This window comes from Arachis duranensis, chromosome 6 (assembly GCF_000817695.3).
Source record: "Arachis duranensis cultivar V14167 chromosome 6, aradu.V14167.gnm2.J7QH, whole genome shotgun sequence".
Taxonomy (NCBI): domain Eukaryota; kingdom Viridiplantae; phylum Streptophyta; class Magnoliopsida; order Fabales; family Fabaceae; genus Arachis; species Arachis duranensis.
The window spans coordinates 84,357,891-84,373,402 of record NC_029777.3 but is presented as its reverse complement, the minus strand read 5'-3'; the positions used below and the strand labels follow the sequence as shown (position 1 = coordinate 84,373,402).

Here is a 15,512-nt window from a genome sequence, read left to right as displayed (position 1 = left end):
ACGAAGTTAATTACCACTATTTTTTTAGTTTATTTATTTATTTATTTTTATCAATATACTAACTCAAATTTAATAATATTATTATTATTATTATTATATGTTAAATTTAACAAAAAAAGTTTAACATAAAAGACAAAAAAAATCATTTATATTTTATTTTGGAATAAATATAATATAACAAGCAAATATATATATAAGTATTAATCATTTTTTAAAAATTTTGTGGGGGCAAATGCCCCCTCTTCATTCTATATGGGTCCGTCCCTGTAAATAATGAAAATACTTAACAATGTGAATAATAGATATATTAGATATTCAATTCAATAGGTATGCATATGATTATGTTCATTATTTTTAATTAGATTGTTATTTCTTTTCTCATGCATAGTTAATAATGGCTAGATATTCAATTCGCTGATGGTTATCCTAATATTAAGGTTTTGGAGGTAATTTAGAATAGAGTATTTTTTTATTTTATTAGGTCAATTCTAAAACCTATTGTTTACAAAAGTCATTGTCTACGTGCTAACAAATCCATTAAAATTACAATCTTATTTCTTTTATTAAACTTATTTTTGGTGATAAGCTATAGAGTTTTTGTAACAATTAAAAAGATTTTTATTGATGATTATTATAATTGATACTAAATTTTTTAATAACATATAAGATGATCAAAGTTTAATTGTCTATTAACAGTTATTTTTCTTATTACGGTTAAAAACAAAAAAATTATCAACTAAAATAATATTTTTGGAAATGTTTGATAAAATTTCCATTCAATACTGAAAACATGAGCACTTCTTTTTAATTATGATCTGTTTGTGTTGCATGCTATATATAGGTATTTTCCTTTTGGGGTTGATGGAATGCTTGCTGGTTCTGCAACCGTCTTTTTTGCATACATAGGTTTTGATGCAATTGCTAGCACTGCTGAAGAGGTATTGTATTGTACGCATTTTCAATTATATATATTATTGTTGAAACATCATAAAGACATAAAATATAATGGATGAGCAGGTGAAAAATCCTCAGCGAAACTTACCACTTGGTATCGGTGGAGCCCTGTTTCTATGTTGTGGACTTTACATGATGATCTCCATCGTTGTTGTTGGATTAGTACCTTATTATGCTATTGATCCAGATACCCCAATTTCATCTGCATTTGTCAAACATGGCATGCACTGGGCAGCGTAAGTTTATTATATCAACAATATTATAGGATCAGTAAATAGTATTATTTTGAACCAGTATTTAATCATTAATAAATTACATAGATATTTATAAGAATTTGCATACATAAAATACATAATTTGTATTTATATTTATTAGAATTTACACATATAAGTTAACAGAGTTTTTATTCATCATATACTTACATTTATCATAATTTGTATCCATAAATCAGTAAAATTTATTTGTTAAAGACAATTTAATATTTATATCGGCTAAATATTAACTAAAATTGCTAAAATTAGTGACTTCCAAAATTTTCTGTTATTCTATATTTTGAATTTGAGACTTTTATTGTGTACTCGTGTCTAATTTGTCATTAAATAAACTTTATTTCTTATTATTTGATTGCAGATATATTATTAATGTTGGAGCTTTTACAGCTCTTTGCTCAGCATTGATGGGTGGTATACTTCCTCAGGTAAATTAGTAGTAATTTTGCTGTGCTTTGCTTTATATATGAATGGTAACTATAGTCACACATTTAAATGGATAATGTGGGGTATTGAATTAACTCAAGTATAGTGTATTTGAATTTCATTTAAATTGTTATATTCTATGTATAAATTCAGAAATATTAAAAAGATAATACAATAACAATAATAAAGTTTTGTCCTACTAGTGAGATCAGCTACATAAATTAAATGATGTTATTGAGTTCTATCATGTATCATGTCTACAGCGAGACTGTTTATATGTAGATCTTGTTTGACCATCTCATGGATGATCTTCTTAGGTCTTTTTCTGTCTTTCACCCCTTTTCCATCTTCCATCTCATCCACCCTCCTGACTGGGTGCTTTGTCGGTCTTCTTCTCACATGTCCAAATTACCTAAGACGCGATTCTACCATATTTTCCACAATGGGTGCTACTCTAACTATCTCCCTTATATCTTCGTTCCTTATTTTATCCAATCGCATATAATCGCTCATCCATCTCAACATCTTCATCTCGACCACACTTAACTTATGTTCGTGCTCCCCTTTGACTGCCCAACACTCTGTACCATAAAGCATAACCAATCTTATAGCAGTGCGATAGAATTTATCTTTAAGTTTTAAAGACACTTTTTTGTCACATATAAAACCAAATGCACTCTGCCATTTTGACCAACCTGCTTGGATCCTATGATTTACATCTTGTTCAATCTCTCTATTATCCTGTATGATGCACCCAAGATACTTAAAACTTTTAACTTTTTGTAGGATGTTTTCTCCAAACTTCACTTCTATATTAGGGTTTTTCCTTCGCAAACCGAACTTACATTCGATATATTCTGTCTTGCTACGGTTTATGCGCAGACCATACACTTCCAGAGCTTCTCTCCATAAGTCCAACTTCTTATTTAGGTCTTTTCTTGACCATGGCACGAGCTCTTGGATGTGCTCTGTGAATACTTCCAAGACTAATGTGAAAAGGTATGGACTTAACGAAGATCCCTGGTGTAATCTATACCAATAGAAAATTCCTCTATCACACCACCTTGAGTCTTCACACTTATTGTGGCCATATCATACATGTGTTTAATTGCAGAAATATATGCGATCCTTACTCTCTTCTTTTCTAAAACCTTCCATAAGACCTCTCTTGGCACCCTATCGTATGCTTTTTCCAAATTAATAAACACCATATGTAGATCCCTTTTATTACTACGATACCTCTCCATCATCCTTCTTAACAGGTATATTGCTTCGGTGATGGATCTGCCTGTCATAAAACCAAATTAGTTCTCTATTACTTGTGTCTCTTTTCTCAACCTCTGCTCTATCACCCATTTTCCATAACTTCATAGTATAGCTCACGAACTTGATCCCTCTATAGTTTTCGCAACTTTGTATATCCCCCTTATTCTTGTAGATAGGTATCAAGGTGCTCTTTCTCCACTCATCAGGCATCTTCTTTGACCTTAAAATCTCATTAAAAAGCTTGGTTAACTAATTGATACCTTTTTCTCCAAGACCCTTCCAAACTTCAATCGGGATATTATCAGGTCCTACCGCCCTGCTATTTTTCATCTACTTTAGAGCCTCTTTTACCTCAAAGTCTCAAATTTTTCGGTAGTAGTCAAAGTTTTGATCTTCTTCCCTTGTGCATAACCGACCAAGGCTCGGAAGAGTCTTATGCCCTTCATTAAATAACTCGTAGAAGTAGCTTTTCCACCTTTCATTAATCTTCTCCTCTTGAGCCAACACCTCTCCGTCTTTATCCTTTATGTACTTAACCTGATCCAAATCTCTCGCTCTTCTTGGCCCTCTGCAATTCTATATATACCTTTTTCTCCTTCTTTCATACCTAGAGATTGGTAGAGGCCCTCATGTGCTCTTGTTCTTATTTCACTTACAGCCACTTTTGTCTCTTTCTTAGCCGCCTTATATTTTTTTCAATTATCTGCATTGCGGTACAAAAATCACTCTTTAAAGTACTCTCTTTTTATCTTTATCTTTTCTTGTACACTTGCATTTCACCACCAGCATTTCTTGTCTCTTGGTCGTATCCCTTTAGATTCACCAAAACTTTCTTTTGCTGTTCTTCTAATAACTTTTGTCATCTCCCTCCACATCTCCTCCACTTCCATTCCCATTCTACTTTGCCTCTTTTTCTACCCGTCTTAGGAAGCTTCTTTGTTCCTCATCTTTCATCCGTCACTACCTCGTTCTTGGGTATTTCGTATGATATCTTTTTCTCAATTTTTGCTCAATGCGAAAATTCATGACGAGCATCCTATGTTGTATTGTTAAACTCTCTCCCGAGATAATTTTACGATTAATGTAAAATTTTCGATCGACTCTCCTCAATAAGAAGAAGTTGATTTGAGAGCTTGTCATGCCACTCTTATATGTTATAAGATATTCGTCTCTCTTTTTAAAATATGTATTTGCGATGAGAAGGTCAACGGTTGAGAAAAAGTCCAAAATAGTTTTATTCTCGGCATTAATCACCCCGAAACCATGGTCTCCGTGAATACTTCCATATCCAGCCACTTCTCTTGCAACATGGCCATTTAAATCTCCTCCAAGAAAATCTTATCTTCTGGAGGTATGTCTTGGACCAAACTCTCTAGATCCTCCAAAAACCTTATCTTGTGTTGTTCGTCCGAACCCACTTGTGGTGCATAGGCGCTAATCACATGAAAAGTACCTCCCTCCACCACAAGTTTGATAGAAATGATCCAATCTCCTACCCTCTTGACATCCATTACGTCCTTTTTTCACTGCTTATCCATGATAATACCTACCCCATTCCTATTCTTCACCTTTCTTGTATACCAAAGTTTGAATCCGGAAATATCCAATTCTCTAGCCTTCACACCAACCCATTTTATTTTTTGTAGGCACATAATTTTAATCTTCCTCTTTGTCATGGTGTCCACCACCTCCATGGATTTTTCTGTTAGGGTGCCTATATTGCATGTCCCAAATCTCAACATTCTGTCGCTCCGACCTTTACCTTTTACTTTGTGAACTAGCTTATTTATCCTCGTCCGTTTACAGAAACGCGGGAACCCTTACTCATTTAACACTACATCCGGATACCGATGCAGCGGCTCTTGCTCATTTAACACTGTACTCGAGCCATATAGCATATTGCTTCCGGGCAACGGCCTAGCTTTAGCGCAATAACGTTTTTGATTCATGTTATGAAGATTCGACTAATAAGTTTTTATATTGATTGTCGAAAGCCTAACACAATCCTCCTCCTTTATCCGGATTTGGGACCGGCTATGTACCGCAAGTATAAAATAGGCGGAGTTATTAAGGAGATAATAATTTAAAATTATTTAATTTAATTAATATTTATAATTTTATTAATATAATATTTATAATTACATATTTAGTATATTTAATATCAATAATTATTTTATTAATAATGAATGAATATAAAATAACTATAAATTGCTTTTGGCTTATTTTCATGCTCACAAACATTTTTTTTTGTTTAAGTTGTTTGTTCATGTCATTGCAAAATTTCCACCATTATTTTCTTATAAAGTATTTCATTTGCCAGAAAAATTTGAATTTTCTTTTTTAATATTTTTCAGCCACGAATCTTGATGGCCATGGCAAGGGATGGATTACTGCCACCATTTTTTTCTGACATAAATAAGCATACTCAGATTCCTGTGAAGAGCACAATAGTTACTGGCCTTGGTGCTGCAATCCTAGCATTTTTTATGGAAGTTTCTGAACTAGCAGGGATGGTAAGTGCTCTTTTTTAATTGTTGTTAGGTACGTATATATTTGCACACAAATACACATAATAATTAATTTGATAACTGATATTTTGTGTATACATAATATTTTTGAATAATTATATATGTGTCAAAAATGTAAATTATATATAAATCTATCTTTACTTTATGCAAACTTTTTATTAGGTGTAAATAACTATTTGACTTTTAAATATTAAAATTTTGATAAAATAAATTTTAAAAGATACAAATGATAAAGTGACTCTTTAAATATATATTTTGTTTGACAAACTAAATCAAACATTTCGTCAATTTATTATATATTTATATAAGTTTTGGTTTATTTTATTAAATAGAGTATATTTTTTGAGATCATCATTTTGTCATTTGCATATTTTAGAGTCCATTTTATTAAAATTATAATATTTTAGATGCCAAACGACTATTTACATTTTTTTTATTACTCATAAAGACTCTAATATTATGGGATGAAATTTACTGATTATCCCAAAAGCTCTCTTTATCTCTGTCTATGGTTTCAGTAGCAATTTTTATGGCATGAAACTAGTGTTATTATTAATCCGAATGTAGCATCTGTGTATTGCAGGTTAGTTTGGGTACACTCTTTGCATTCACCATGGTGGCAGCATCTGTATTAATACTAAGATATATTCCTCCAAATAAAGTCCCATTGCCCCCTTCTCTCAAAGACTCTATTGCTGCAGTGTCAAAGCAATATGATGATATAAACAATGCAAAGACTAATTCAAAATATGAAAACACAAAAGCTGCTGGTACTTCTGAGGACACAAAACCTTTAATTCTCAAGGATGATGATGTTGCGATTGAACGTTCATTTTTTGCTGAATATTTTACCCTCAAACGCTGTGAGTTTTGACCTTTACTTCTTACTTTTTAGTAACCTATAAATAATGTGATTTTAGTGCTCAAGATTTGTAATGTGTGTTATTTAAGTAGCAAATACCTTTCTTGTTCATAATACACACATTGGGGTTTAATTTGATTCAAACTATGAGCATATATAAAGAGACTTAGGGTAACAATCAAGTTGTCTCTGTAATCTTAAGTTTTCTGAGTTAAAATCAGTCACTGGTGTAATTATCAATTAGATTACTTACATTCTTTTTGGTTATGGTCTTTTCTCAGATTCTGCATTAACTTGAGATATTTGTGTACTGTTCTGCCAAATTATGACCATATATAATTACTTTATTGTAATTTCTGAACTTTTATTTATTTATTTATTTTTATGTGAAGATGTAAATAACGAAAATAGGCGAAGAGTTGCTGGACGCATGATAGCACTTACATGCTTAGGGGCATTTGTCCTCACATATTCATCTTCTAATCTATCTCTTCATAGGTTAGTCCAATTGAATATTGCCATATATTTTCTCAGGAACTCATATAGTTAATTTTTTTTCTTGTTAAGGCATTGTGGGCATTTTTTTCATGTTCTAATTAAGTTGTTTTATTTGTAATTATTTTTATAACTACTTTACCAGTTTTGTTCGCTTCACATTGTGTGGAGTTGGAGGCATTACTCTTTTATCTACTCTTGCCTTTCTAAGCAGTATGGAGCAAGATGATGCAAGTCAAAATTTTGGGCATTCTGGAGGTATGGCCCAAGCTACATTGTGTTGTTAGCGAGTGTTCCATTCGTATTAATTAATATATAATAAGGAATGTCATGAAGATCTTCTTAATTAATGTTATACTATTGAATTCTATCATCATTAGTATAAAAAAAGAAATTAATACTCTCATATTAATATCTTTTTTCAGGTTTTGTCTGCCCATTTGTGCCACTATTACCCATAGTTAGCATTCTCATCAATTCATATTTACTAGTTAATCTTAGGTAAGTATCAATGCTGACAATTTTAATTTATTTCTTTATATAAGAAATTAAATTTTTTTATATGGGTGCCAAGGTTGAGGTGTGGTGCTAGATAATTATCGTGCTTTTTATAATTTTATCAAATTTTGAATGAAATTTTTATAATTTAAAAATTTGTAATTGAATATTTGTATTAAATAAAAATTCTAATTGAATTTTATTTCCTATTTTTGTTAAAAGAGTTTAATTTTAATAAAATAACTATTTAACATTTTTATAAATTACATTCAAATTTAGATGATCATTTGTAATTAACGTAATAAATAGTTATTTTGTTAATGTGACATTACATCATTGGATAAACATATAAAATAAATTTACATTAACATTATATTAAAACTAAATTAAAAAAATTTTAGAATATTATTTTTTCGTAAACTATATAGTATGTACGAATAACAATCATACTATATATACACTACAATCAATTATAATATAACATACACATTAAAAATAAATTAAATTATACGTATAATTTTATATAAATATATAGTAACTAATTTAGTAGTTAATTTTTTAAGTGCACGTAGTATTTTGTATGAATATTTAATTTCAATGTAGAAGTTTAATATATAATGGTGTTGTGTATGTGTTTCAGCATGGGGACGTGGTTGCGCGTTTCTGTATGGCTAGCAGGAGGAGTGCTAGTTTATGCATTTTATGGCAGAACTCATAGCTCTTTGAAAGATGTCATTTATGTGCCAGCAATTCAAGTCGACGAAATTTATCGAGCTTCCAAAACTTGTCTTGTTTAAACCTCAATACGTTAGGCTCTAAGAAATTTATGCCACAAAAGAATCTCTCTACAATTTGTGCTTATCAAGCTTCTAGAGATACTACTTGTTTATTACAAGAAAGAAGGCCAGGCTATTGCTATCTCAACTTAAATATGTACGATGTCATGTTGAGTGAGTAGTGTAGACTGTAGAGCTAGATTTGTACCATGTAAATATCTAAAATTGTAAATAGATTTTTCGTTGAGAAACTGTGAGAATAAAATAATGTAGGTCAGAAAATGATAGCTATATTAAAAGTGTATCTCTATTGGGAAGGCACATAATAAAATATGGCAAATTTTTTGGTGTGTGTAAATTTGGTATCTAAATAATTGCTCCTATCCACCATAAAATATTCTCATGGCGCTCACATTATTTATTTGTCAGCAGTTAAGTTTTTTAAGAAAATTTTACATTAAGTAATAACTAATAAGTATCTTTTTATCTGTATATTTCTGTCGTTAATTAATTTAAAATAATGTTATCTAACTAACAAAATTTATTATTTTTGACTAATATTTAATCAACTTTAAATACCGAAAACTATATTTTAAATTTTAAATATTAAATCTTAAATTTTAATAATATAAAAATAATGAATATTAGTAAAAAAATATCAAAAATACTATTTTTACACTAAAATCAGTCACCAATGTATTTGTATATAAATATATGTGTGATTTAATTTATTTTCAATATGTATTTATATTTCAGCATGTATTTTATACTGGTAGCTGATTTTGATAGATAATTTTAGTGTACATGTAGCATGACTAAAAAAATATTGACTAACATTGATAAAAAGTGTTGACTCCTAATATTTCTCATTAATTTATTAAAGCACTACAAGAAGACTATTATTAAGATACCATTTGTTTTGAGGTATTGACTGAGATATACACTGAAAGACTGTGAGTTAGTATCATGTTTGTTTGTTTAAAAATTGATACTAAAATTTCAGTTTTTATCTCTAAATTTCATTATTTTAGTACCTTCAAAAAATAAGAACACAAAAGATTGAAATTTTTAGGAACGGAGACGGAAACCTTAACAATATTTTATACTTAAAATATCTCTATTTTAATTAATTAATTTTAACTTTATTTTTTGTATAAATTAAATTAAAAATTTATTTTTATTTTATTTTTTATTTTCTACTTTATACCAAACACAATATTAAAATTTATTTTAATATCTATCTCTTAATCTTTATCTTTTAATCTCAATTTTTTAATCTCTATTCCTTTTTTAAATACTATCTAATGGTCTTATTGATGATCAAAACGTCAGAAATCAATTTTAAGAACAACTTAAAATGTGGATAAAAATTCCATTGATAAAATTCGGCTTTTTTTATCAACACCCATATATCGTTGAAAAAATTAATAATAATTAGCAATGACTAAATTGTTTATTAATATAATGTCAAAATTCAACGACCACAGGATTACATATTTTAATGTTAGCTTGGATATTTGTTTATCTAATCATATGGAAAGCATGAGATAGGTAAAACTATAAAAATATGGACATCTTATATAGAAAAATGATCATATACGAGCCCACCACAATTATTTCTACGTTGCAAGCAAATTTTTAAGGAAGAAGGAAAAAAACCTAGACTATCATGACACTATTTTTTTAAAGGTTTAATTATTTTGTAGGATTTTATAATTTTATCAAATTTTTAATTAGGTTTTTATACTTTTTTTTAATTGGGTTTTTATATTATATATTTTTCTTTAATTTAGTCCTTACCGTAACAAAAACGTTTGAAATAACAGAATATTATGTTAAAAAATCGAATATTCTCACAATTTAAAAAGAAATCTAATAAAAGACACTCTCATATTTTTAAAATTTCCAAAAGATTCTTATTATTTTGTCCTATACTCACCTAGTCCTAATTCAGTAGTCCTAATTTCTTGAGCTCTCGCCGAATCCACCGCATGGTCCTGTCTTGCTCTCGCCGGATCCACCGCATGGTCCCATCTTGCGGCATCTTCTCTTCTCGACGTTCCTCCCGTGCTCGTCACCACTAGAAGAAGGCCATTCATCCACTACCAGCAGCAGTCGATGGAACGAAGATGAATCAAAGTTGGAAGTTTTAGCGACAAATCTTGGAGCTTCAATGTCGTAACAAAAATGACTTGAGTTGTGGTTCTTTCTCCTTCAAATATCTCAGCATTCTCTCCACAAGTCTCAGCACAGGGTTGCAATCAACGTCAACTTTCTCTCTCCTTCTTGCCCAAATTTATCAATGCGCACACCTTCAGCCATAGATAGGCAAAATTTTTAAATTGCTGCTGCTAGATAATGGACTCGAGGCTTCACCAAGATTCTTCATTCTAGAAAGCCTGATCAGTTCATGGATGAGATCCCTACCTTTGTGGCTCAGCCTTTGTCAGCTGGCATGGATAAGATTTTTTTCCTTTTTTTTGGTTTAGTTTTTATTTTTTGGGGTTTTGAATTGTGTTTCTCTTATGGTTGCTTTTTTATGATTATCAAAAGGAAATTGGTGATTGGATGCTTTGACTTTTTGAAAAAAATTGATGCTTTACATTTAGAATTCATGACATTATTGTAAGTGAACAGTTAAATTTTGAAAATTTTAAGTTGATTATTTGAAAATTAATGCTATAATTTGGTTTTCATTCCTTCCTCTTATGAAGTGTGTGTGTTTGTTCTGTTACAAGTTATAATTAGGTTATGTTCATTATGTTGTGTTATTATAGAATTAGATAACTCGAAAATGTGTGCTTTAATTTGTGAATAATTTGTATAAATGTTATGCCTTGCACTTGTTCTTGAAGTATGGTATTTTAAGTGCTATATATGTCTTGCATTTTTTTTGGGTAAAATGTTTTGGATTTCATTCGTCCCGGCTACTATCTAATTTCAGAAAGAAAATAGTAAATGCATATACTATTTTTCTTTTAAGGTATTTAAAAGTTATTGTAAAAAAGTTAAGAAGAATATGGAATTATTTTCAACTTCAAATTTTTATGTACTATACTTTGAATCATTATTTTGTTAAAGGAATTTTGGGTTTTGACTTTTGTTAGTGTTATTTGTACTGTATATTTTCAGTTACATATTGATGTCAGAGCTAGATCATATATATATGAATCCCACTAGGGAGCTAATGGAATATATATACAATGTATACAATGGGTTGTTTATTTGGCCCAATTTAAGTTAAAATTAAAAATGGACTCACTTTTTACCCCTAGTACAGTGTAACAAAACCCCTTAGTTTCACTTTAATTCTCACCCCTCCCTCGCGACCTCCGATAACCATCCCACTACAGCGCTGCTGACTGACACCGCATCTCCCTCATCACCTTTCAGCCCTCGATCCACCCCATTCTCAACCGAACATCCAGCCCCATCGGAGTGTAGATTCTGCCACAGTCAACCGGCCTCTCTTGCATGCGCGTTTCAGCCTGCGGAACACGCCTCTCCTCCCTCACACCGGCCTTCTTCCTATCGCGGGTCTCCATCTTATCCGACAGTGTCGCAGTTCAAGCCCCTCCGTCGTCGTTTCAGTTGCGCGTTTTGGTGAGTGGCTCGGCCCTCTCTCCCGCGGCAACAACTATCCTTGTAGTCCCGTTCTACCTCCATCTCATCCTTGAGGTTAACGGCGAACAGCTCGGCCCTATTTGCTGCAACGGCACCATCTCCCACAACTGATAAGGTTGGATAATGAATATGCTTACATGATGAATTTTATTTTGCTTGTAACTGATGTTCATGCGTAAAATTTATACCTGGGTTTGATCAGGTTATTTTTCTAAATTAGAACACCATGGTAGGGATTTGAATTTTTTTGGGAACGTATTGTTCAAGTTGATGCTCTTGATGGCTACATTGGTGTTTTCTTTAGCGCGGAAAATTTTGTTCATGCTCGAATTAGTAAGGACAGTAGTCCTGGTTTTCAAGCAATTGATTTGTGTTTATTTTTATTTTTCTTGACTTGTTTGAATTAGGTAAATTTTGTTAGTTATGATTTTGTTAGGTAAGATTTTGTTTGAATCATGGTTAGGAATACGTATTAATTGCAATGCTCTGTGATCACTTTTAATTAATTTTGATTTTTTTAATGCTTATCAAGTTAAGTGTATGGCATTTCTTATGGTAGTTTGTGATAATTTATCTAATAAGTTAACGTGCTTGTATTGCTTATAGAAGTAAATGGCTTGTGTTTATTTGATTTGATTAATATCATGATTTTCATATGGTGGTATGTCATCTATATGGTTGTGCTGGTTTGCGTTCTTTTTACTTTCTTCATTCTTTCATGACTTAATAGTTCATATTTGTTTTGTTGTTCATTATTATTTTATCTGTTTTTTTTTCCTAAACAACAAATTCACAGATTGGTCTTTGAGTCCCTTTAAAGCCTTTATTTACTTCAATTATGTATTTTTGTATTATTACTTTCATTTGAAAACTTAGTAATTTTTTTATGAACCGCATAATTTAAGTAGTTTTCTAGGTGTTTGCAGCAGTCTACAAGTGCTGATGGGTGACTATAATGATTTGTGCGCTTGTGGTTATCTTGATTCATCTCTATTTGAGGTGATTTAATTAGTGCACATAAGACAAATGGTTACTTTAAAATGTATCTGGATGGTTATTTTGAACTCAAGTGATCTGGGTTTTTTTTTTGCATTTTGTTGGATTTTTAGAAACATGATTTTTCTATATACCTGTTAATAGCAATTGTGCATATTGGTTCTTTGTGTCATTTTAAAACTTCAATTAAGCTAGTGTTTGTGTATGTCTTTCTTAGATTATTTAATGAACTTGTAATTTTGTCATGAATCATCGAATTTAGGAGTCTTGTTGGTGTTTGTAGTGGATAACTAGTGTTGCTGGTCGATTGTGTCATATTGTGCGCTTGTTGATATTGTGATGCACCCTGAATTGAGCTGCTCAGGTGATTGATCAGGTGATTTCGATTTTGGAAGACAAAGCTGAAACTGGACGCCGCAACATACCACGAAACAAGCGTAAGGAAGTGACTTCACCATTCACAGCACCTAGCATAAGAGCGTTGAGACAACGGGCCGAAGGATTAACACATGTTAAAAATGTCTACAGGAGAAAAATAGCATATTTAAGTTTATTTATTACAATAGAATTGCTTATTGAACTTATTTACTGGTTGAAATCTTGAAGTTTTGTTTTGGGGAATTGATGAGGAGTAACATGTGGTTGCTCATTCATTTTCTGAACTTGACTGAATGTGTTGGTAGAATATCTTTCAATCATGACTTGCTTACGAGGCATAAAAAATAACCATCCATTTTGTTTAAGAAAGTGACCATTCGATTTCATATTTAAATAACTATCCAATATATTATGTCTATATACAGATTTCATATTTAAATAACTATCCAATATATTATGTCTATATACAGGGATTTTATTTTTCCAATGTAAATTTCTTGTTGAACTAATTCACCAATTGGAGTCTTGATGTTTTGTTTATGAGACTTGAAAAGGACTAATATGTGGTTGCTCATTCATTTTATACACTTGGCTGAGTGTGTTCTTAGAATATCTTTCAATCATAACATACTTATCAGGCAAAAAAAAATAACCATCTATTTTGTCTAAGAAAGTAACCATCCAATTTCATATGAAACTGACCATCCAGTTTATTATATCTATATACAAGAAATTTTTTTTCTAATGCAAAATACTTGTTGAGCTAATTCATCAGTTGGAGTTGGAGTATTCAGGTTTTATTCATGAGACTTGACGAGGACTAACATGTGATTGCTCATTCATTTTCTGAACTTGTCTGAATGTATTGGTAGAATATCTTTCAATCATGACATACTTACCAGGCAGCAAAAATAATCATCTATTTTGTCTGTGAAAGTAACCATTCGAATTCATATTAAACTGACCATCCAGTTTATTGTGTCTATGTACAGGAATTTTTTTTTCCAATACAAAATGCTTGTTGAGCTAATTCACTAGTTAGAGTCTTGAACTTTTGTTTATAAAACTTGATGAGGACTAACATGTGATTTCTCATTCATTTTATGAACTTGGCTAAATGTGTTGGTAGAATATCTTTCAATTATGACATACTCACCAGGCGACAAAAATAACCATCTATGTTGTCTAAAAAAGTAAACATCCAAATCCATATTAAACTGACCAGTTAGTTTATTGTGTCTATGTACAGGGATTTTTTTTTTCAATGTAAAATGCAAGTTGTGCTGATTCACCAGTTGGAGTCTTGAGCTTTTGTTTATGAGACTTGATGAAGACTAACATGTGGTTGCTTATTCATTTTATGAAGCTGGCTGAATATGTTGGTAGAATGTCTTTCAATCATGACATACTTAACAGGCGAAAAAAATAACCATCTATTATCAGTTGAAAACAAACATCACTCAATGTCATTAAACCTCAATTGAAACATGTAGTTCATGGCAAAACAAAATTAAACTATATTCCAACCTGATGACTAAAATCTGTCTCATCACTTCCAACCTGAATAAGATTCGAAACTTGCATGGCATTCATTCGCAAATAAACACACAAATCCAAAACAAAATGACTAATTATATACTGCACGATGAACTAAATAGCAATTATAGAAATCTTCACTAAGCAGCCAAATTAATTCAACACACAAATCAAGCCAATCATCATAAATATTTTGACATGGAAGCACATACATAAAAATCACATGCTGGAATTACTATATCTTTGTCAATTTAATAAACAATTTTAGCAATAATATTAATAATAATAATATCAATAACCAATTTTGTTATTTAATAGAATATACTAATAAGTTTACAGGGGGCTGCGGCGTTCATCAATAGGAGCATCGATGATTACTCATTGAAGAACAAGGTGTTCAATGAAGCCAAGTCTTGTGCTTATACATGCAAGATAAAAAAAATTGGACTAAATAAATACATACATACGTACTATGTACGAGATTACAAACTTTAAAGAGTTTCAAGCAACATCAAATATATATGACATGGTTCATTATTATCTTGAATGCATCGTCAAATATTATCTTGACTCTAGTTAATCTGTTGATATAAAATAGAGCGCTCCACTTGCACTAAGAATAAGCATCTAATTGATAATAGAATAACTACCCGGTGACGATGCATGAACATACATTGCTAACCTTATTCACTAGCTCACCCACCAGATCACAAGGGTTGAGATAGTTGTCGATTGCATGCGTCGAATTGTCGTCAGTGATTGAAGATGAAAGATGGCATCGCGGTTCCACTGAATTGCACTCCATTTACGTGTTCAAGCCGCGATGGGTGATGAATGACAATGTCAGAGGGTGAACCATCGCCAGTTAGGGGAATGTTTTCTCCGACTAGGACTTCTACGACTA

At 31.1% G+C, this 15,512-nt stretch overlaps 1 protein-coding gene across 1 annotated transcript in view; it reads left to right on the top strand.

Moving 5' to 3' along the window:
* The window catches only part of LOC107494330 (cationic amino acid transporter 2, vacuolar-like), a 12,188-nt gene extending 4,093 nt beyond the window's left edge, over positions 1 to 8,095 (top strand). The window contains exons 7-15 of the mRNA XM_021124961.2: positions 842 to 938; positions 1,018 to 1,190; positions 1,585 to 1,651; positions 5,270 to 5,428; positions 6,027 to 6,306; positions 6,698 to 6,803; positions 6,946 to 7,058; positions 7,226 to 7,301; positions 7,939 to 8,095. Of these exons, the coding sequence (XP_020980620.2) occupies positions 842 to 938; positions 1,018 to 1,190; positions 1,585 to 1,651; positions 5,270 to 5,428; positions 6,027 to 6,306; positions 6,698 to 6,803; positions 6,946 to 7,058; positions 7,226 to 7,301; positions 7,939 to 8,095 (1,228 nt within the window). The remainder of the gene's footprint in view (positions 1 to 841; positions 939 to 1,017; positions 1,191 to 1,584; positions 1,652 to 5,269; positions 5,429 to 6,026; positions 6,307 to 6,697; positions 6,804 to 6,945; positions 7,059 to 7,225; positions 7,302 to 7,938) is intronic.
* The last annotated feature ends 7,417 nt before the right edge of the window (positions 8,096 to 15,512 follow it).